The following is a 22018-nucleotide window of genomic DNA, read 5'->3' as shown; positions in this document are numbered from 1 at the left end:
TTATCTAGGCTTTTTTGTGTACAGCTTATCAGATTTAAACGGAACCTTAAAGACACGTTAAGCTTACTGTGACAAAGAATATAACTGTCGAAGAGCCTAAATAATTTTTTTGTAAATAATGAAAAAAAAAAGTTCATTCAAAGTAATAAGAAAAGATCGTAACCACAATTATTAGTTTAATGGATAAAACAATGCATATTTCTCAACAAGGCAACCTGATAGAAGGTATCTACATCTACAGCACCATAACGTATGTATGCACGACTCACTTGGCACAGGTACATGGTGTCTTTCTGGTGGGATCGGCGAAGTCGTCGTTGACATCGCCTGACGACTCCGAGTAGCAGAGTTCCGCCGTCTGTAAACGATTAAGAGCCCTGGTTATTGAACGTCCAATCATCTTTGTGGGAGCTGTATATGAGAATATAGTATATTAATAGAATAGAACTCATCATCATCATCATCATCAACAGCTTATCACAGTCAACTGCTGGTCTAAAGGCCTCTTTTGTCCTTCATCACCTCGCTGGGCAGTAGGCAGTAGTAGTAGAGGTAGCAGGAGGAAGCTGCTGTCCTTTCATGAATAAAATATACAATAGACTGTCTAAATGTGTTTGTTTATATATATTTAAAAGCGAAACTAATGCAGCACCACACAGGCATGGACAGATATCCATTTATTAAGTTGAGTTGTATTTCGGATTGTTGAAAACATATAATGTTGAAATCATTAGTGTAATATATCTCAATTATTACTGTTCTCTTTATAATGTTGGAAGTATACTGAAAACTCTGTTATGTATCAAAAAGAGTTTCGTTTCCAACTTCCTGTTTAAGCCGTAAAAAAAAGCAAAGCTAAAGCGTAAGCTGTTCTGTAAATGGAGGTTTGCATGATAATAATTATTAATATAAGAAAACTATAAGCTTATCTTAGTTTTCTTTTGTAAACTAATGCGATTTTAAATTATAATTCTTTTTTTTTTTTTAAATGGATGTTATGTTTATAATGAAGATTATAATAATAATTATTATTATTATTAAGCTGTTGAAAACGTGTACAGACATGTATATGTAAGATCAGCGGGCGTTGAAGAATTAGATACGTTAAGAACCAGTGTTATCAGTTGTGAAGCTGAAGTGATCTAACGCTCGGACCTCGGAAGGCGTATGGATATTGGAGTCCCAAGGTGGTAGCCCCCCTTGTTTAACAAGCCAGGATAAGGTAATTTGATTCAATCATTCATTAATGTTGTTATATCTGTGATTTGTTTTAATTATTCAGCATTTTCATTATTATGTTAGGAATGTTTGATAGATAGATAGATCTTTATTTGCAAAATACACAGGTTAACATAGATGTCATTTAAATATTAATTCCGAAGTAACAGTGTATGGACATTAGCTGGCGTGCAAATGTTACAATTGATTGCAATTAATACATAGAATAAATTTAAAAAGCATGCAATTTTAATACAATACAATAGTACAATAGCGGTAATAATAATTAGTAAAAAATTCGTGTTCAATGTCAAAATAAAATACAAATCACACATTAGTTTTTTGTCACATTGAAAAAAATCCTCGCAACCATTTCTTCAACTTTTGCGTTAAATGTTTTATTGAAAATGTTGTGAAAGTTTGTTATAGCTAAATAGTGCGGTTTGATGCACTTTGTTACAAACTATTATTGATTATAATTATATTCGTATGTTATATATATATACGTGTGCATCTCTGAACATAACAACCAAGGCAACGAGTGCGTGCGTGCGTGTACCTGGTGCGGCAGCGGCGTGCAGAGCGCGGCGAGCGCGCGGCCGGCCAGCAGCGCGGCGGCGGGCGCGGCGGCGCGCGGCGCCTCCATCTCCGTCAGCAGCACGTACGGCACGGGGTAGCGCATGCGCACTCCGCCGCACTCCACCTGCTCGCAAACACACGTAATATTTTAGCTCAACAAATCAACACCCCAATCACTCCAGTTTTAAAGACGACGCAGCGGTGAGCGCTGTGGTTACAAGTGACAGGTCCCCGACACGGGCGCTTTGGGAATTCATAATTTCTGATAATCCCTGGTATGGTCAGGTGGTTCGGAAGTGACTAGTCAGCTCGTCTTTTCCGCTAAGCTGGTTCTGGTACAATGTTGGGTAGAAACCGATTAGGGGTAAGGTTTTAATATAACTCCCTAGCCCCTAAAGGGTAATGCCGCTACCATCTTAGCGGCAGGAAAGGGAAACTTGTTATGGAAAATAAAAATGATCAATACCCGTCAAATGCCCATAAACATCGTGGTCTAAAACCGTTTTTGCAACTTTACAATCTTCGTAATTAACATGTCCATGGCGCAGTTTGTCATGTTGGACATTTTTTAAATTAATTGCTTAATGCGCAGAGCTACAATTAAATCGTAGTTGGTTGGAAGGTCATTGCAAATCTTTGCGGAAAGTATAAGAAACAAAGAAGGAGATCGCTTTTTCAATATTAACTGTGTAACGGTGCAGATCTTTATTTAGGATACATTGTGGTTCAAAGTTTCTACCAAAGTAGCTTTGAACCCTGCGAAATATGGGATAGGATGATAATAGAACTGTGCGAAATGTGTTCTAGGCTACTTGATAACACTTATTTTATGTTTATTAATATGACAAGTCACCTCAACGGCGCCGCAGCCTTGCTCCAGGGGGTAGAGGTGTCGCCAGGCGTCCAACAGCCGCGCGGTAGGAGCGTCGCTGTCGCTCCACTCGCGGCCCGTCGCACGCCCTTCTAGGCCGAAGGGCGCAAGGATCACTGCAATTGTAAATCAAACATCAAAATCATCAGTACACACTTATAAAGTCAATAGTAAATGTTAAAGATATCTTTATTCAAGTAGGTCCTCCATAGGTGGCACTTTTGATGCGTACATTACATGAGAAGTACACGGTGGTGAGATGATGGCGATAACCATATTCATAAACTTAGAACTAAAGCTACCAGGCTTCCAAACGCGTTCTGGTGTAAGAAGACTACAACAAATTTAGGTGTTTTTTTTTGTTATCACCATCTCACATTGTCATTTAAATTTATTAGAAGAGCAACCTGGTTAGAGCAATCATACATTCCCAAGCTTTTTTATCGATTACGTAGTCCTTTATACTATGAAAATAACTTTGATGGAAAATTTTGTGTGTACCCCGATAAACTGAATACGTCTGCGTTACTCTTTCCAGGCGTGATCTTATGTTGTGTGATTGCGTAAATGATGCATATTTAAGCGAAAGCAGCAATCGCGGTTGATTTGTTGTGATTATTTAAAGAGTTTCGTTTTCTGTCTCCGATAATTTTATTCAGATCTATATGAAATCTAAACGGGACAGTTTCGGAATAAACCCATGAAAGTCGGTTTGTATTTTTTTTACCTTTGTTATCTCCTTGGCGGTCGGCCTGCGGCTCGTTCATCCTGGCGAGGCGCTTGGGCGTGAGGGTGCGCACGGGCGGGTGTTGGCGCACGTCCACCGACGCGCAGACCGTGCTCTCGCCGTGCAGGAAGAACGCGAACGAGAACGAAAGGTGCCACGGACTGCAACACAAACAGAGTACATGTAGCCATCCGGCTCGAAGGACAAAAAATTGTATTAACATTAACCGTTAGGGAAGAGTCGCGACGGATTGTAAAGCGAGCCATAACACCCAGATTTTACCATGACCAGTCTGTCAAGACTGTAACGCAGAATTCAAAGGCAGCTCTTCAGTTTTTCTTATACTAATAATTGACGGAACAAGCTAATAATGGCCCATCCTAATAGTAAGTGGAAAACCCATCGCATATAGACACAGCACAAAAAAACAGGGCACGCGAGGAACACGTCCCACAACGTGCCGCCTGTTGTCCATTAATCTGAGGCGAAGGTGTTAAGCCTCGTGTGCTTGTCATTACACCAGCAACCACGTCCTTCAGACCGGAACACAGCCATGCTGTTCAGCGGCAGAAATAACATGGCGGAGCTCTGTTACAAAAAGCTCTACTAGGTGCTTGGTTTTTTGGGCAATCATATTGCCCATTTCTCTCTATACACAAATAAATAAATAAGCATAAAGCAAAATAAGCTGGGTAAGCTTTTAACAACCCCCTTCAAAATTTAAGTCCATACATAAATATATGTCTTATATATTACTCAAATGCTTCCACCAAGGGTTGTCTGGAGATCGCTTAAAGCGATAAGACCGCCTTTGCACATTTTCTTGTTTTCTATTTTAATTTGTGCAATAAAGAATTTATCTATCAATCTATCTTAAGTCATATAATAATTTAAGAATCTTAAATTATAATGTTATTTCCCAAATACGGAAGTATCAAAACAGAAACAGGAAAAAGAAGGAAAAAGAAGGAAAGGAAAGAAGGTAATAGTCTTTCAAGTAATTATGAGTTTTCAAGACCAGCCCAGTATCCACAAATTCAATTTATGTAATTGTTTGAAGGTGAACGAAGTTGTACCCTGATGTCTTAACGGGTTCAACACAGAGATCCTCATTTTGTTCTTGGAAGTGTCTGTCCTCCGTGTTTTACCACAAAGGAATATTTGAAGCCTGCTATTTAAGAGTAGGCTTCAAATAGTAACTTCCGAATTACAATAAATTATAAAAAGAAAAATACCCGATTAACTATAAAATATAAATATAACGTAAAATAAACTAAACTAAATAAAATCTAAAACGTCCTCGAAACCACCGCAGCGAGGCACAGTTCCTAACATGCTGGCAGCATTGCCCCTTTGGATGGCCAAACTAATTCGTTGGCCAAGGTAACTGCCCGGAGGAGGCAAGAGGCAAGAGGCAAGAGCCCTTTTCAAAGAATTATCGAAAACGGTTATCGAGTCTCCCGATTAACTTATGTAGAGTTAAGAAATCACAAAGGATCAATTAAGAGATACTGTCTCTCACGCGCTTACAAGAGTAGCGGGAACGCCCCGTGGGTAAGGTATAGATATATACATACCCCCCTTATCTTATGCCCGTTTTCCTTAGACCTAGGCATCGCCTTAATCGAATGCATAATTATTAAGGCGATGTGTGATAGAATACTAAACGTTTTACTTACTTTTAGGGGATACCTATTATGTAACGGTATACGTATGCCTAGGCATATCCTTAGATTAGGTGGTACTTATTTAGGCATTGCCTTGTTCGTCGTCGGTGAAAACGGGCAATAGCCACTTACCACACCCCTACTTGCCGCAGCTTAGTTTGCTTCCCGCTACGCAGACGAAGTCCTGTCTTAGGATTTCGCAATTTTGAACTCGGGCATACTTTGACTGAATGACTAACGGTTATTAAAACACGAACTTAACGAGAAGTACATACCTTTTGCCAACGTCCTCCTCGTCGCCATCGTATGGTTGGACAAACCACTTGCCCAGCCTCACGAAGTCCCGCGACAACAGGCATCTGCAACGAGAAAAAAATACAATTTCAAACAAAAGCATCTAGGTACCGACTTTTGAATTTTAACTAAAGAGCATCAAAGGAGTCCTGGACAATATTAATAACATGTGATGTTTTAGTAGTTATAAAGTTCGCCGCATTGCATTGCATTGCAGCAGCGTGGAGAATCATAATTTCCAAAATTCAATCCACTGAAGCGATCCAATTCCAAATCTCAACCACCAGTGGTTGGGATCAAATATTTAAAATTTCATCTATTCAAAACTTTCATCATCTTCGTTCTCAACTCTTCTATAGCGGAATTTGGAACGAGTCTCTACCCCGAACCTGATCCAAAGTACTATACTGATGTCATCATCCGATGCAAGTTATCGAGATGGTGTTGACTACTGTGTGTCTTGACTATTCTTGATTGAGAAATTGCTGGCTAGAATAGGTTTATGTTTCTATAATGGGACTATCTATACGGCATGTGGCTTGAAAGATCATCCTTTAGTTAAAAGAAAACACAATGATGTAGCAGTTACGTGAGGTAGCTGATACGCATTTATCGTCAGTGCACAAGCACTGTCCAAGTGCGCATAACAATTAATAAGCAGGTACCTACTGCCGATGCCGTGGCGAATTTCTTTGTTCGTCATGGCTGACTGACTAGTTCATAATTGTAACCTTTGTTGAGATAATAGTCAATACTCTACTTATACATTTTCATGCTTGCGAGTGAATTAAAATAAATAATAGTAGGTTTTGAAAAACATACTAGTGACTAAGAAACAGACAGGGGACTCGTTGACTAACTAGCAAAAATATACGTCAATAACAACGACTACAGTGGTCACTTTTTGTCATGTATCCGTATAACATGGAAAAGAATGTGTTTCAAAGAAGTTTAAATAGGAGCAAAATAGATGTTACTTTTTAATTTACATGCGTTATTTTACAATCTATTTTGGGTCCCATTTTCTTATAATTATTCTGCAATCACTCAATGGAACTATAAGCAAGTTTGTTGCAGTTCACATGACTTTATCCTTTTGGACGACAACTGCAGCAAGCACTTCGGCCCGCTTCAGTTGGGTCGTCTGTTAAAATACAGAGGGCCGGATAAAGAGCTTAGAATCTTCGCGATGCTCCAGTGCGGATTAGCAAACTCAAAATTGTGACAATTACCGAGACCGATGGCTTAACATGTTTTCCGAAGCCGGAATGTCCAACGCTTAATCCTATCCTATAGTCCCTATGTCCTCATTCTGGCACGGAAAATGCACCCATAGACGAACATGACCGCAGTAAAACAATTCATTTAGTATTCATAACGAGATAGTTATAACGAGTTAAAGTCGCATAGTTCCTGATTCATTCGGCGGGCCCTTAGTACCGACTTGTAAAGTGACTTAATTACATTTTAATACGTAGTTTAACAAACGCACGATAACCCGCCGCTAAAGCCCGCCGGCGAGCGCACGTTACGCGAGGCGCACAATGTGCGCTGTGCACCTGGTGGCACCAGACTTGTGCAGCCGCCAGTCGCCTCTAACTTAGCGATCGTTATACTTCGCAAGGTCGTTGTACCACACTTGAAAAAAGCTCTTTTAAATAATGAACCTAAAGCTAAATAGAATATGACCCGCGACAACGAGATAAATTTGTACAGTGTTTACGAATATTAGTTTACAAACACCATGCTGTCACAGAGCAAAGATTGTCATGAGGAAGCCGTCTAGCAGTCGTGCTGTCAGTGCGGGGAAACGAATGGACCCTTACTGGCCTCAGTATTAGGATCCTATACGTCTAGAGGACGTGAGTTTGGCGTGTTCCTGTATCTCTTGTTTATAGTGTGATCATACAGATCTTAAAAAAAAAGCATCCTTAGCTTAGCAGATAAAAAAAACATAATAATTGCAATTGACTTCGCCATAACAAAAATGTAAATTCCTTATTTACTGCTTTGTTCCATCGAAAGTGATTATTATTTTGCTTAATTGTTCGACCGCTTTAAATACAAAAAAAAATACGTTTCATTGGTCAAGCAAAGTTTTATGAATGGGTATTTTCAGTAGATACTTAATCATTAGTAATTCTAATGATCAAGTATCTACTGAAAAGCAACTAACTATCTCTAGCAACTAACCAACAATATATTCAAATAAAAACACGAAAATCGGTTAAAAACGGCGAGAAAAGATCTCTATCTCCAAAAACCGTTTTTGATAAAATAATCCACATCGCCAAAGGAGAAGCATAGTGATATTTAATTAGTGAATAGTGCATTTACGCGTGTGAACAGTTTAAACGGTCGCGGCCGCTACAGTTTTATTCAATGACCGCCAAGGTCATTATACCTATTAGTTTATGTTTCATCTAGATATAGTACGAAGCACTTCACTGCGACCGAGAGGGTTGTCACACTCCTAGTCATCGCCGTGTTACACGTATTGTATAGAAGCTGAACGTGTTAGTGTGCGGAAGTCTATACAATGAACTTAAAGCTCAATTTGCTATAATCCTTGATAATCAGAAAAGTCACGTTTTATTCGTATAGACATCCTCAGATGTTGACGATGCATTGCACAATTCAGACTTTAAAAATCGGAATACATTTTTATTTTTCTATTTAGACGGGGGAACACCGTCCAGTTGTACTCATTTAAATTGCGTGAAGATCTGATTAAGATCTTCGGAGCTAGAGGAGTTAGAGGACGAGGACGAACAAAAATTCAAATTTGTAAAAGAATTTCGTTATAGCAATTTTATTGGTAACATATTATAGCGTCATATGGCTGAACTGAGTACCTATTCATTCATCAAACATAACTTGCGGAATTCCATCATTTCATGATATATTATGTTACTTCAATCCTTATACTCCACACCAAACAGATCTTCGGCAATGTACCCTCTAAGAAACCTGAGGATGCTCTGGTTTCGGAGCGAAACGTGCGTAGTGTAGTTCCGAAGATCTGTTTGGTGTGGAGTATAAGGATTGAAGAAATTATAAATTACTCCTGTTTTTCCCGGAGTAATAGCAAATTAAGTTTAAGTTGAATCATTATAATCAAACACTCTGAACAAACAAACTGCGTTCAAATTGATCCATACGTTGAAGTTCTACATCTCACTGTAACACCGCCTTGACAGACAGTCTAACAAACAAAGCAGACGAAATTTTACCACCTCTCTTTTAGAATGTCTCTATCGGGTTAAATTTCGGGTAAAGAGAGACTTATCTAAGAGGCGAAGTAAAGCAAACCGCCAGCCAGTTCAACGGAGGGCGAGGAATCTCGGATAAGAACGAAATCCAGACGAGTCATTGACCCAGGCGGCGGCTCGTCAAAGAAACAATGCGTGCGTCGACCATCGCGACAATTTTACGATACGCGTTGTAATGGAGGGACGAGCGTTTAACCTTTTTTTTAGTTTAGTTTTATTTTTATTAGCTATAAACGTCGCCCGATCCTCATTGCCTGTTGTTGTCGCTACGTGTACGTAGTTAAGAGATATCGTATATTTTTTTTAATTTTACGGGCATACGATCAAGTCGATCACCTGATGCACCCTGACAGTAAATGATTCTAGTAAACATAAACATCTCCAAAACAGCACCAGATAAACCTTTTTTATTCGTATGGCTTCATAATTAAGGTGGTTCTTGAGTCTGTGATTGATCATCAAGAATAGCCATTTGAGGATTATCAATTCGTTTCTATGCTGAAAAAAGAGTGGATAGCGGTAAAAGAAACAAGCTTGTGTAGGAGTTTCAGACAGAGAATTGGTACATAAAAAGTGTCTCGTTTAATCAACTTAAAATTTGGTATTAGGTAAACCTGCTGACTCTGAAATAACTCTTACACTGTATGATGATCGTAGCAGGCCAGTTTGGGGACTAAGCAACTATTTTAAAAAATTGCTCTTCATAGTTATGTTATAGGATTATTTATTGGTTTTGATGACCGTTGGCGGCGCGGCGGTGAGGGGCAATGTGGGCATTTATTATTTACGAATTTTCTCTCAATATGAGAATTTCCTCTGGTCTGGTTTGGTAGCAGGCTTCGGCCGAGTCTAGTTAATACCCTACCCGACAAAGCCTACGATGTTGCCTAGAAACCGATGAGGGGTAGGGATTAAAACTGCCATACCTCCTAACAGGTTAGCCCTTTACAATCTTGGACTGCATCATCACTAATACTAGGGAGATTGCAGTCAAGGGCTAACTCGTAGTGGTATAAAAAAAATAGTCACCAGGGTGCTGCGAAAGTTTGTTCTCGTCTCGGGCTCACCATTTCATTTAAGTTTTTTTTTAATCAAATATTTTGATCACCGCGTTTATAAGACGTAGGGTGTGCTGGATGATTTTATTATCATGTTTAGCGTTTTATGACTAATCTCGGGTTAATAAGCTGTTTGAAATGATCATAAAACTTTTTATATAAGAATAAGAGGTGGACATCGTGTCGCTGTATTATTTAAAGGAGATCAGATTGTGGGCACATTATTTATTATACTATCCCTAAATAGGATACAGGTTATCGTTTGTTATGAACGTGCTTGATTGATAATGATTTTTATTATCATAATTATACAGTAATTGAGGAACGTATAAATGTTTTATACATGCACTTACATAATATTAAACTAGGAAAAGCAGAAAAAAGACCGTCACCTATTGCGTCCGTTTTAGTCAGCTAGTTTTTTCTATAAATGGGACCTGGTTATTACCCACGGTTTTGCCAGTGCCTTAGATAACCATTTTCATAGCAATGTTAATAAAAGACTTCAACTTTAATAATCTATATTGCTTACTTAGATAACCTACGCCCTTTTAATGTTAATTATAAATTTAAAAAAATATTCCTTACTTTATTGGATACTGCTTTAATGCAATATAAATATTTTGATCCCTAAAACCGGGAGGGAACTCAGTACCTTAAGCAACCATAAAGACTACACTACAGTCTACGGTAGGTACCGTTTAATCCCTTTAAGTTACGACTACATAATATCCAATGTCCAATATAATTGAAATTCAAGAAATATCTAACCAGTCTTAATGAATGAATATAATTTTATTGTAAACAACACAGAACACTAAAATAACCATGATAAAACCTTAAATATTGGCTAAGTACCCCACAACAATGCTCTCTCTTCTTAGACCAGGGCGCGTTTGGAATCCTCGTAGCTAGGTTTAAGTTGGCGAACGAAGTTATCACCATCCCCTTACAATTATGTAAACATGTATGTATGGACGCTTCATAAGCCTACATGAAATTAGAAATTTTGAATTTCGAATTTTACTTTATATGCACTAATCGATGAAAGTTACTTTAGAAATGAATAATTTGAATATAAGGGCAAAAGTACACTTGCAGACTACAATTGACGGCCTAGTGGCGCGGTGCGCAGCGACCCTGCTTTCTGAGTCCAAGGTCGTGGGTTCGATTCCCACAACTGGAAAATGTTTGTGTGATGAAAATGAATGTTTTTCAGTGTCTGGGTGTTTATCTGTATATTATAAGTATTTATGTGTATTTCATTCATAAAAAAATAAATATTCATCAGCTATCTTAGTACCCATAACACAAGCTACGCTTACTTTGGGGCTAGATGGCGTTGTGTGTATTGTCGTAGTATATTTATTTATTTACATATTTACTTTATTCAATATCTAGTAGATGGCAAGTTTACAGTCTGATGTTTGATGTAATAAAAATTCTACATCACGCTAAAAAAGTTTCCAAACTTTGAGGTAGGAATACAGACATGTACATTGTCCACACGTACAAATTAAAAAGTTAAATTCTGCTATTATATAATTTTCATTAAAATCAGATAAATAACTGTTACTTTAGATCTGATTTTCGTAACGCGACAAAAGAAGTATGAATTCAAAAATATACATTGCTTGAACGCTTTATAGTCTTTGGCTTTGATAGGCCTATATAAATGAAGAATTTATGATTTGATTTGTTAAAGGAAAAACTAGTCGTTGCATAACGAGCGATAAGATTCTCGTTCTTCACTGCCGTCAGTGTTACCAGACCGCGAACCGGTATAGTGGCTCGGATACCAGTTATCGAGCGTATGCCGTATGTTGTGCTACATCGACAAATTGTTTGCGATTGTTTTAGCTCCATTTGATAAATCCGTTTCAACGTCATTATTATCAGCATATAGGTAAATGTTAAATGTGCCACTGCCTTACACTGGCCTCCTATTTTATTAAGAGACCAAGTGGAATACGTGCAACTAAATGAAACGACATGCGCTCAAATTGTTAATCAATCTAATCCCCAACGTGTATCGGTTCTCCGATCACTGTGCCCCCCGCCAATTTGCATAAAATGTAACTGAATGCATATCATAAAATTTACCTTTCGATTAAGTTATGCAACGCCTTGAACAGCAGCGAGCGGCACTCGTAGGAAAGCCCGCTCTCCCAGGAGCCTTGGTCGCCTTCTGGAAAAAAAAAAAAAAAAATTAAGAAATATCACATTAAATGTTACTTTGTAAATGGTCCAGGTGTTCAAGCATGCGCGCTAAGAGAGTTATGTATACCCATTATCTCAGACATCTCTATAGAAAATCGCGCGTATTAACAGAGTAACACTTGCTAGGAACACGTCCTGCAACGTGCCGTACTGTTTCCATCAACCGGAGGCGTAAGCCTGACGTGCCTGAGTGATTCCACCGGCAACCGCACCCTTCAGACCGGAGCACAGCTTTGTGACATCGCTGCTTGGCGGCGGAAATAAGCATGGTAGTACTTCACGGACAGCAGTGCAGCAGTGGCTAAAAGCTGTACTACTACTGCACTACTTATCGTACAAACGTGGAATCGCAATCCCATGCGACTAGAATTTTTGTTACACCATCCAACAAACGCGCAGGCGTAAGACCTAGACCGTCTTCAGTGGCGTGCATAGAGTGTATGCACAGGGTATGCAGATGATACAAAATTAAGAAAATCGACAGTACTAGTTGTAAATACTCATGAGTAGGCTATTTTTAAGTCTTACAATGCCTATCCTTAAGTTTTTTATAACTCGTACAGGAGATTTTCTTTTATATCATCTGCATTTGACGGCCGATTGGCGCAGTTGGCAGCGACACTGCTTTCTGAGTCCAAGGTCGTGGGTTCGATTCCCACAACTGGAAGATGTTTGTGTGATGAACATGAATGTTTTTCAGTGTCTGGGTGTTTATATGTATATTATAAGTATTTATATATATAATTCATAAAAATATCCATCAGTTATCTTAGTACCCATGACACAAGCTACTTTGGGACTAGATGGCGGTGTGTGTATTGTCGGTGTACCTTATTTATTTATTTATCTGCATACCCTCTATGCACGCCGTTGACAATCTTCCAACATCTAATGGTAGGTACGTACTTCGGTAGAAAGAAGGTAAGTATACAGATATAGCCTTGACATTGCAGACAATGTACAAAGTCGGGGGCTATGCCTTTGTCCGAGTAGCGATTAGCATCCGTGTCGGTCATCAATAACACTGTCCTAATTAGGATTCATCGTGGAAAAACATTACCTTAGTCGTTTGATCTCTCAATGTCGACGCGTCAATGAGATAATATTATATACACAATAGGGTTGCGGTAGTGTACGATTGGAAATGTCCAATACCTTTAACAGGGATCTTTTTTTCCTGAAGGCCTCCTCTACTATGCGTAAGCAGGCTTGCTACTAGGTTAAGATGAAAATTAATCCTACTTTAAAAATATGGCAATTCTAACTGTGTCAGAGACAATTATTATCAAAGATGTAGAAAAAAAAATTACATTATACAAAAAAAGAAAAACTAAGAAAAATAGAAATTTCTAAACAAGCATGCCGCAATGTTGTTGCATCGGCAAGGTAACGCCCGAAATAGCTGTCGTCTGTTGTTGCATTCGCAATCGGAAGATAAACCGGCCTATCATTGGCGTTCCATGTGTGAACTGTGATGTGAAAACAAAACGCGTCCGCGCGCCGTTGCCGCCCCGAGCCGTTCGCCGTCCTCTTCTCGCGCCGAATCACCGTAGTAAAGCAACCTTAGTACAAGATTTTCTCACTCGTAATCGAGGAGTACTTTTCGAGTATGGCAATACTTGAACAACGGAGTAAACTAGATCTAATTTGTATTGAATTAAAGCTGTAATATGCCTACAATTCCTTAGCTTTGGCTTTGGATAGAACGTTAGTAAAACCAAAATAGAATTACAGGATTTGGGACTCTAAAGTACAGAATTTGATGTGCGAAAACGACTCGATTGCGTGCGAGCAAATCTTGTACTAAGGCTAGAGCTCGGCCGCAGGGCGGGGGCGACCCCGGTGACGTCACGCCGCCCGCTGCACGCCGCACGTGTCTGTGTTTGTCGTGCGACCAGCGGCACACATGCGACCGTCATCAGACCGCTAACAATTTAATTGACATTGAATTTTCCACTTTACGTTTTATCGTAATAGAATGCGTTGAGCAAACAAGCTAATATTTGCTACCATTTTTTGTATTAATGTTGTATCTATTGAATTATTATTATCTTCGTGCGGATACAGGGGTTGGGGGCAGCACCAAGCTAGTCTAATTTGGCAATATTCTTTCAGATGAGACCATTGTATCTTAGTTGATAAGATGATACACATCCCATCATCTATTTGATAGGCCATAATAGTACCTATTAATTAACCACTCGGTATTTAAGTTTATCGTACATAATGCCTTGAATTAAAATCAAACAGAAGCCTTTTCTTAATTTTTTTGTGTTGCGAAAGATTGATTTATCGTTATCGAAGTACGGATGAAGGGTTGGGGGAGCAATATGTGTCATCCCTAGTGCACTTTTAAGTATTCCATGCTGAGTAAGCTGGGAATAAAACAACCAATAGGTAGGTAGCTATATGAGATTGCTCTAGTTTCCTATCCTTGCACACAGCAACCATATGTATAGGGTGAACACGACCTAGTTCTCGAACCTGTAGAGAAGTAGGTACTGGTATTCAAGATGTGGTGAGCTTATGAATTGTTTTACAGTCGGTCATCTTAACGCGCCAAGACCAAATATCAGATACACTAAAATTAAAAAAAAAAAAAAAAAACGAGCGAATCCGAATGTTACTTCGACTATAACTGTCGAACATTTTAAATCTTTAAAAGCTTGCTTCTCAAATCACGAAAATTAATTATTGTAGCCCAGGAACTTCATATAATGTTAAGACGGCTCTTACAATTCAAAATTGGTTTCTACCAATAAAGTTTTGTATTGCAACGAGATACGGCAGTGGCGTGCATAGAGGGTATAAATTCAGGGTAGGCTTATTATAATTCTTACAATGCCTATCCTTAAGTTTTTTATAACTCGTACTGCAGGGCTAACACGGGCGGGAGATAAAAATTATATCCCCCGATTATATCCTCTGACTATACTAATATAGTTAACGTGCCCACCTGCTAAATCACTGGTACATAGAATAGGAGAAGTTTACCCCCGTTTATTAATACACATATATTATTTGGATATTATTTCCACTTGTGTGCCAGTGCTCTGACAGTTAATAAAGCTGTGGGAGAAAATTAATTTATATCCTTTCCCCGCGGATATTATTGTCTCCTGCCCATGCTAGCCATGCTGGACATTTTCGTCATTTTAAATCATCTTCATACCCTGTGCATACCTTCTATGCACGCCACTGGGATACGGACGTGTCTGGTGTCCATACATCCTTGCTGGTCCAGTCCACACTCTGGTAAAATATATGTGAAATCGGATGAATTAATTCGTTTCGAAAATTAATTCCAACATACAAACTTTACTTCAATATAATATGAGTGTACATGTAGATTGTGCTCATGCCACGGATACTGTCTTGTTACTTGACGCCCTTGACTATGCTAACTACTCGTGAATAGGTACCGGCTCACCTACGTACTCTCGCTCTGATGTTGTTCGAAATTGTAAACAACTAAGAGCAACGTTTAAAACTTACGCAATAAGTATCTTTATATTTTGATATCTTTGCATACGTTTGCTCCCGTATTTCGGGCTCATAATGGGAATGATAGTCTGGAAAAAATTATAGTTACGGCCAACACAGAAGGCAAAAGACCTTGAGGCCGGTCCCCAACGATATGGGCTGACCAGTTGAAAGAGTCAAATTCGTGCCGCTTTTATGAAGTCGCCAAAATGACCTCCAACAGAAGCCGATAGAGACAGTTCACCCACTCGAAGTTGAGAGACATAGAGAAGCGGCTGAGGGCAAGGCAGTGAGTGTGACTTGAATGCGATAGTAAAAGTCATTAAATTGCACTGGTTAAGCAATGATGAGTTAACCGGATGGGTGACCGAAATTGCCCTTCAACTGTCTCTGTGCCTCGAGGCAAGCTAAGCCATTGTTCTCGGTTAGCACTAACAGCTGATAATATTTACGTAATAGTCAGAGTTAGTTACCTAAGCAGCTAACTCTAATCGGAGCAGCACGTAAGGTTCAAGAGAAATTCCAGTAGCGTTACATTAACTAGGCTGACGATGACATTATTGTCAACCTTATTTTAAATGACCTTCAAGACCAAAAACTTCCCGTTTCTTACTTCAAATAGGCCTTTTTTTAGCTTGGCGGAAAAACTTTATTGCTACCTCCGACCCTTGAGCAGGACGGAAGTTATTTCGGACTCCCCTGTTCCCAATAGGCCAATTTAATAAGCACTCTTGAAACGTCAAGTATGTCCGTTGTGTGGCCTATTCTACCACCGGTTCTACCGAGAAAAGGTAACAAGAAACTCAGCAGTTGCTCTTTATCAACTTAATTTAAAATTTTAGCAATCTGCTTTCCCGCTCTGCTTTCACTGCTCAATGGATATATATAAGTAGCGTTGTCAGTAAGAAATTCATCAATTGTGTATTTGCCGCTACGGAACTAACTAACTACCTAACTAACACTAACTGCTGCACAGCTACGGACCTGAATCTCAAAAAAATAGCAACGAATAAGAGTAAGATGATGTAGGTATCTGAAGTCGAAGTCAATTATGGGAGAATATCTATATACATAAAAGAGAAAGTGTGTGGGTATGTTTCGTATAGGGTCCGAAACGGCTGGACCGATTTTAATGAAACTTTCAGGGAATCTCCGGATTGACCTGGCGAGTAATCCTGTAAAGTTTGGTAATGATCGGAGCACTCCTATTTTTGAACTGTCAAATACAGCTTTTATTTACTATGATGATATTCTATTGTTGGGTATACATAGGTGTAGATAATGATCTTCACCCGCTCTAGAAGAGAATAGAAGAGTATTAATACGGAGAGAAATAAATGATTTAATATATTATGAGGCTAAAATTAAAAATTTAATGATGTAAGTTTATTGTTTCAATAAAATAAAGCAAAATCTAGCCCGGCGAAGCAGGCTGGGTATGCTAGTATTTTATAAAACAATAACTAAACGATTCCCAGTGCTTGTGTAGTGTGTTTTTTATCTGGACCAAATGCGAGAGTGTACCAGAACTTAACAGCTGGCAATGTATAAAACTATGAAGTAAATGAATTCGTCATCTAAGTCAGCATGCGCTAGATAGTGGAAAAACTAGTTCACTCGCCGCGTCGGGACGGCGCGCGCACCTGGAGCGCGAATGTCAAGGTCCCCCGCTTGGACCGACTCCAGTGCGCGTACGCCGGAACAGCCCAAGCAGAGCCGAAACATCTGGCCGCGCCCTTCTTTCTAATCATTGAGATGCTCAGTATCCCAAAACTAGATATAAGTAAATAAATTATTAAATCTCCCAAGTACTTTACTGAGAAAAAATAATGTTAACCTTAACCATCTACTTGTCCTTCTTTATGTCCTAATCACCTTGTAGTGCATCGGGCCGACATTTATGTTATTTTTACAAAATTATATCATGTCGTTCCTATTCAAAATATTCCGCAACTAAAAGAAATATCACCTCGAAAATCGGCTCAGTAGCCTCTGAGCAATGGGCAAATATGAAATTTTAAAAATAAACTTTAATGGAACCAACGCCTCTTTCAGCGCATACAGCAGGGCCACTTTTCACTGTATCAGTATCTCTCTTACTAAAATACGGCACTTCCAGTAACCCGTTATGCCTTAGATAAGTGATATATCAACAGAGTAGCTATCGATCGTGGGGGAAACATTCAGTGAGGCTCAATCTAGATGGCACCGCGACCTCAGTCGTGACCGGCTTTACCGCTTTATTATCCAGCTATCGGAGAGTACGGTAACGCGACCGCTCGCCCGGCAACGGCCTTGGAAGATACGATGATCAAATCTGCCGCAGTTATAAAAGTGCTGCTCTGATCCTGTACCTGTTATCAACCTCCCGCAACGCAAGAAAAAAATAACGTTAAATTTATCCAAAAACCACAGAATTAAGAACGGACTACTGAATCTTCATTCAACCGTTATATGAAGTGCATTGTGTCCACAAACAGTGAAAACGTCCCGCGCACGTCTCACTTTACACCCGCGGAATCTTGCTAGCTCACAAACTTTTCTCATTTTCCCATTTTATGATAAACGTTTAGAAAATTAGAGGTAAATAAATACTTTGAACTCCTAAATGGTATGAATGACTAACAGTTCGTTTGAGAAACAATTCTATAGTGGTTTTTGATGCTTCAATATTAGTCGTGTACACCGTTTCTGTATGCTCCTAAGTCTGTGCCAAAAACAATACAAAATTTACCACGGTAACGTATTATGGATATTAAATCCCATGGAAAAAAGTTTCTTTTTTGACACCCATAAGAATTTTTCAATAAAATAAAGTAAAATAAGTTTTCTGCTCTAGCTCGGCTTGGTTAAAAGCAGTATTATTTAAAAATGTCAGACGACCGTAACGATTACAATTTTATTCTGAAAAATATGTCAAAAATATCAAAATAATACTACTTTAAGCAATAAGTCCCCAGCAGTTTCCTCATATATCTTTAATGATATATATATATATATTAGTTTGTTTAACGTCATGCACTTTAATATTTATTTAATTTATAACTTTTAGCCGAAAATCCGCTATTTGAAGCCGCTAATCTTTGCACGTACTAGTTGGATTTGAAAAATATTTTTTGCATTTGATAGCCCATTATTTTTTTTAATTTACGGCCCCTTAGTAGCCCAAGTAAAAAAAAAAATCAATAAGAACGCTAGGCGAAAACGAAGTCATAGAAGCGAGTGAGCGATGCGTGCGATGCCATGAGGTATATTTATTGTTTGATTATTAAAGTTTTATCATCATCACATCAAGCCATTACCGGCCCACTACATACGGGTCTCCACCCACAATGTGAAAGGGTCATCTCCACAAACCTTTGAGAACATTATCGAGAACTTTCAGGCATAAGGTTTCCTCACGATGTTTTCCGTCACCGTTTATGCAAGTGATACTTTAATAACTTAAAACGCACATAACTTACAAAAGTTAAGAGGTGCGTGCTGGGATTAGGACTCGGCCCCCCGAAAGTCGAAGTCGAGCTCCTACCCGCTGGGCTATCACCGCTTATATATTAAAGTTTGCACGGGGAACATTTGTTATAAGAAGTAGTAGGTCGCAATGAATCTCTAGACTTGTAGTAGATTTTATAGAGAGTGAGCTTAATATAGAGATTGCCGATACCCGGTCAAAAACCCTGTGTTACACACAGGATGTCTAGTAGAGTCAATAACATTGTCGACTCACATGGGCTTATCAAATCGTGATAGCGGCAAATTGCATATATCGAGGTGATACTGTATCAGTATTGCATTAAAATTGCTAGATATCCTTAAGCCCGAACAATGATATCGAGTTAATTTTAAACAGATAAAGGCCAACAAAGCAACATTGCTTGGTTATTTTATACCACTACAATCCTAACCTATTGAGAGTATCGCAGTTATATATAATACACCAATACCTACAATCTGTAGTATATTAATAAGTAATATAAAATCTGGAAGTGTCATTGCAGATTGTGTATCATAGTTGAGTGTTTAGGAGTCACAAATTATCATTGTAAGACCAAAATATGTATCACATTCCAGCAAATAAAGTATTCTATTCTATTCTGTCTTTCTGAGCGCCGCGCCGCGCTTTTTCAGAGGCCTTCCAAGTGCAGTTAGAAAAGTGTTGCAATGCAACGGTCGGCGGCCGCGCGTGGATCAGGCTCGTGCGGGTTCAAGGCCGCGCCGCCGGAGCAACGGGCCGGGTGGCACCACGCCGCGGCACCATCGGGATCGATAGCAGACGCGCCCCGCGACACGTGCCCCGAGCAATGCCATGCGACCATCCCTTACAGCGGGGCTGTGAGCATGGACTATATAATATGTATAGATTATTTTAGGACATGTAAGGCTAGCAAACTTAACACAATATAATGATCTCTATCCGTTTCTCGTGTTATTTCTATAGCGATAAACCAGATCATTATCTTGTAGACAAACATAATAATACTATCATACTAATGGTAAAATGGAAAACCATTGCCTATAAACAGAGTAACACTTCAAAGGGCAAGGAATACGCCGCCCTGAGTCCATCAACCTGAGGCGTAGGTGTTAAACCTCATGTGGTTTTAATTACACAAGCAATCAAGCTCTTCAGGCTAGAACAAAGCAATGCAGGTTGGCCACAAAAAGATGTTTTGTTGTAGTACTTCCGCGGACGAACTCTGCCACTAAAAGCTCCTACGAAGTCCTGTGTTTGATCCTTTTTGTATCCCCTAACAGTTGGCCCCGTTTGCTATTAGTAAGATGTGGTAAAACGTAGTAGGATTATGAACATACTGACATCAATAACAATAGGCAATAAGAAATAAGCAAAATTCTGCCTTCAAGTTTGAAATTAAATTCAACTGTGCCAATCCCAAATAAGATAGAAGATGACGGCTTGCACGAGAACCTGCTGACACCATTTCAATTGCGATGTCTGGGGCTAACCAGACGCACATAAAAGAAAAAATTATATATTTTGTTCATTAATGGCATCCAAAAGATTGACCATGCTTGGGCATTGTTATCCAAGAAGCTGAATTGGTTGGCCAAGTTTTTTTTTTAAATAAATTAAACAATAAATAAATAAAAAATCTGTAAATGGCAGCCGCTAAATAAGCTTTTGGGTCACCAGACAAGGCGAATAAATTTTAATGAGACGACATTAATTAAATATTTCGAACTAATGTTCTGTGAACGCAATATTATGGTCTCGGAATTTCATCGTTGCTTTTTGCCTTCCAAAATGAATATTATAGCGTTCATGAAAGATTATAGGCAACGCCGCGCCGCATACCACGCTCCATATGTCACGAATACCAACTAGCAAAAACACGTAGAAAAACAACATTTGTATACAAAGCCCGTTTTGTTGCACACAAAAACAATCTATAGCAGCAATTATATCCGGCTAATCAACTACGAAATTCTTTATTTATTTTAAAGTCCTCTTAGTTCAGACGAACATTTGTAACGAAGACTTAAAACAACTATAATAAATATGCATTATTAAATCTAAATATTCCCTCAGCGACATAGGACTTTTTTTTCGTCAAAAAATCTTGCACTACTAACCAACTGCAACGCTTCATTACCTCTTTTGGTATTTTTAACAGACTTAAACTACTCGGTTCTCAACTGTATTGGTAATTATTTTCCTTTTGATGTAAATGTTTTATTAGTATTATTTTTATGTAATAATAGGCTTATAAATTTGGAATCTAAAATAAATTAACCCCTAATCTTGTTAGGATATGTATATTGTAAACTACATATATAATATATCTTTTCAAACTTGTTGCATTGCCGCCATATTATTATAGCAAAATAAAATCGATTGATTGATTGATACTTCGCGCATCTATGACGCTTAGCTTTTGGGTAGCAAAGGATGGCAAGGTGAAAGGCACATAGTTCTACAACTTAGCTTCTTCCTTCTACCGATCTCGCACAGCTTAAGCTGATTACCCCGCAGCCAGCGACGCGCGTGGTAGACTGCACAGTATGTAGGTATAAGGTGTAAAAACGCATCTAGTACAGCGAGGTTACTATACATTTGATGAATTCCTCAATGACAAGGTAGAATGGAAGCAGCCAGCCTCGCTCTCATCTCCCGCAAGATAGCAAAATGATTGTAAATGTTGATGTTGGAAAAGAGCAACTACTGAGTTTCTTGCCGGCTCTTCTCGGTAGAATCTGCTTTCCGAACCGGTGGTAGAGTCACACAAACATGCATACTTGACGTTTCAAAAGTGCTTATAAAGTAGGCCTACTTGAAATAAATGAATTTGAATTTGAATTTGAATTTAAAAATATAGTGTAGGTACACACTATACCTAACATACGCGCAAGTATTTTCTAGTCTTATCCCACAGAAATAGGATGAGAAAATGGCAGACATTATTATATCGACGAGCGCCTCTTAGCCCTGCGACAGGTGAGGAGAGGAGGAGAAATAATAATAATAAATCTTAGACTATGACAAGACACGCATCGCTATCTAGCCCCAAAGTAAGCGTAACTTGAGTAATGGGTACTAAGATGACTGATGAATAATATACATAAATACTTATCATATACACATAAACGCCCATACGCTAAAAACATTAATG

The 22018-nt window shown here is 38.8% G+C and overlaps 1 protein-coding gene across 3 annotated transcripts in view; it reads right to left on the bottom strand.

Annotated features, from left to right (window-relative positions):
• Positions 1-22018, bottom strand: part of LOC120624750 (mediator of RNA polymerase II transcription subunit 13) — a 116792-nt gene that overhangs the window by 28103 nt on the left and 66671 nt on the right. For all 3 annotated transcript variants that reach the window (XM_039891452.1, XM_039891453.1, XM_039891454.1), the window contains exons 3-8: positions 11790-11874; positions 5338-5421; positions 3396-3556; positions 2651-2784; positions 1778-1921; positions 270-358 (exon numbers count right to left, since the gene is read on the bottom strand). In XM_039891452.1, the coding sequence (XP_039747386.1) occupies positions 270-358; positions 1778-1921; positions 2651-2784; positions 3396-3556; positions 5338-5421; positions 11790-11874 (697 nt within the window). The remainder of the gene's footprint in view (positions 1-269; positions 359-1777; positions 1922-2650; positions 2785-3395; positions 3557-5337; positions 5422-11789; positions 11875-22018) is intronic.

Source organism: Pararge aegeria, chromosome 6 (genome assembly GCF_905163445.1).
Source record: "Pararge aegeria chromosome 6, ilParAegt1.1, whole genome shotgun sequence".
Lineage (NCBI taxonomy): Eukaryota > Metazoa > Arthropoda > Insecta > Lepidoptera > Nymphalidae > Pararge > Pararge aegeria.
The sequence above is the reverse complement of the archived record's forward strand: the minus strand, read 5'-3'. Positions and strand labels throughout refer to the sequence as shown.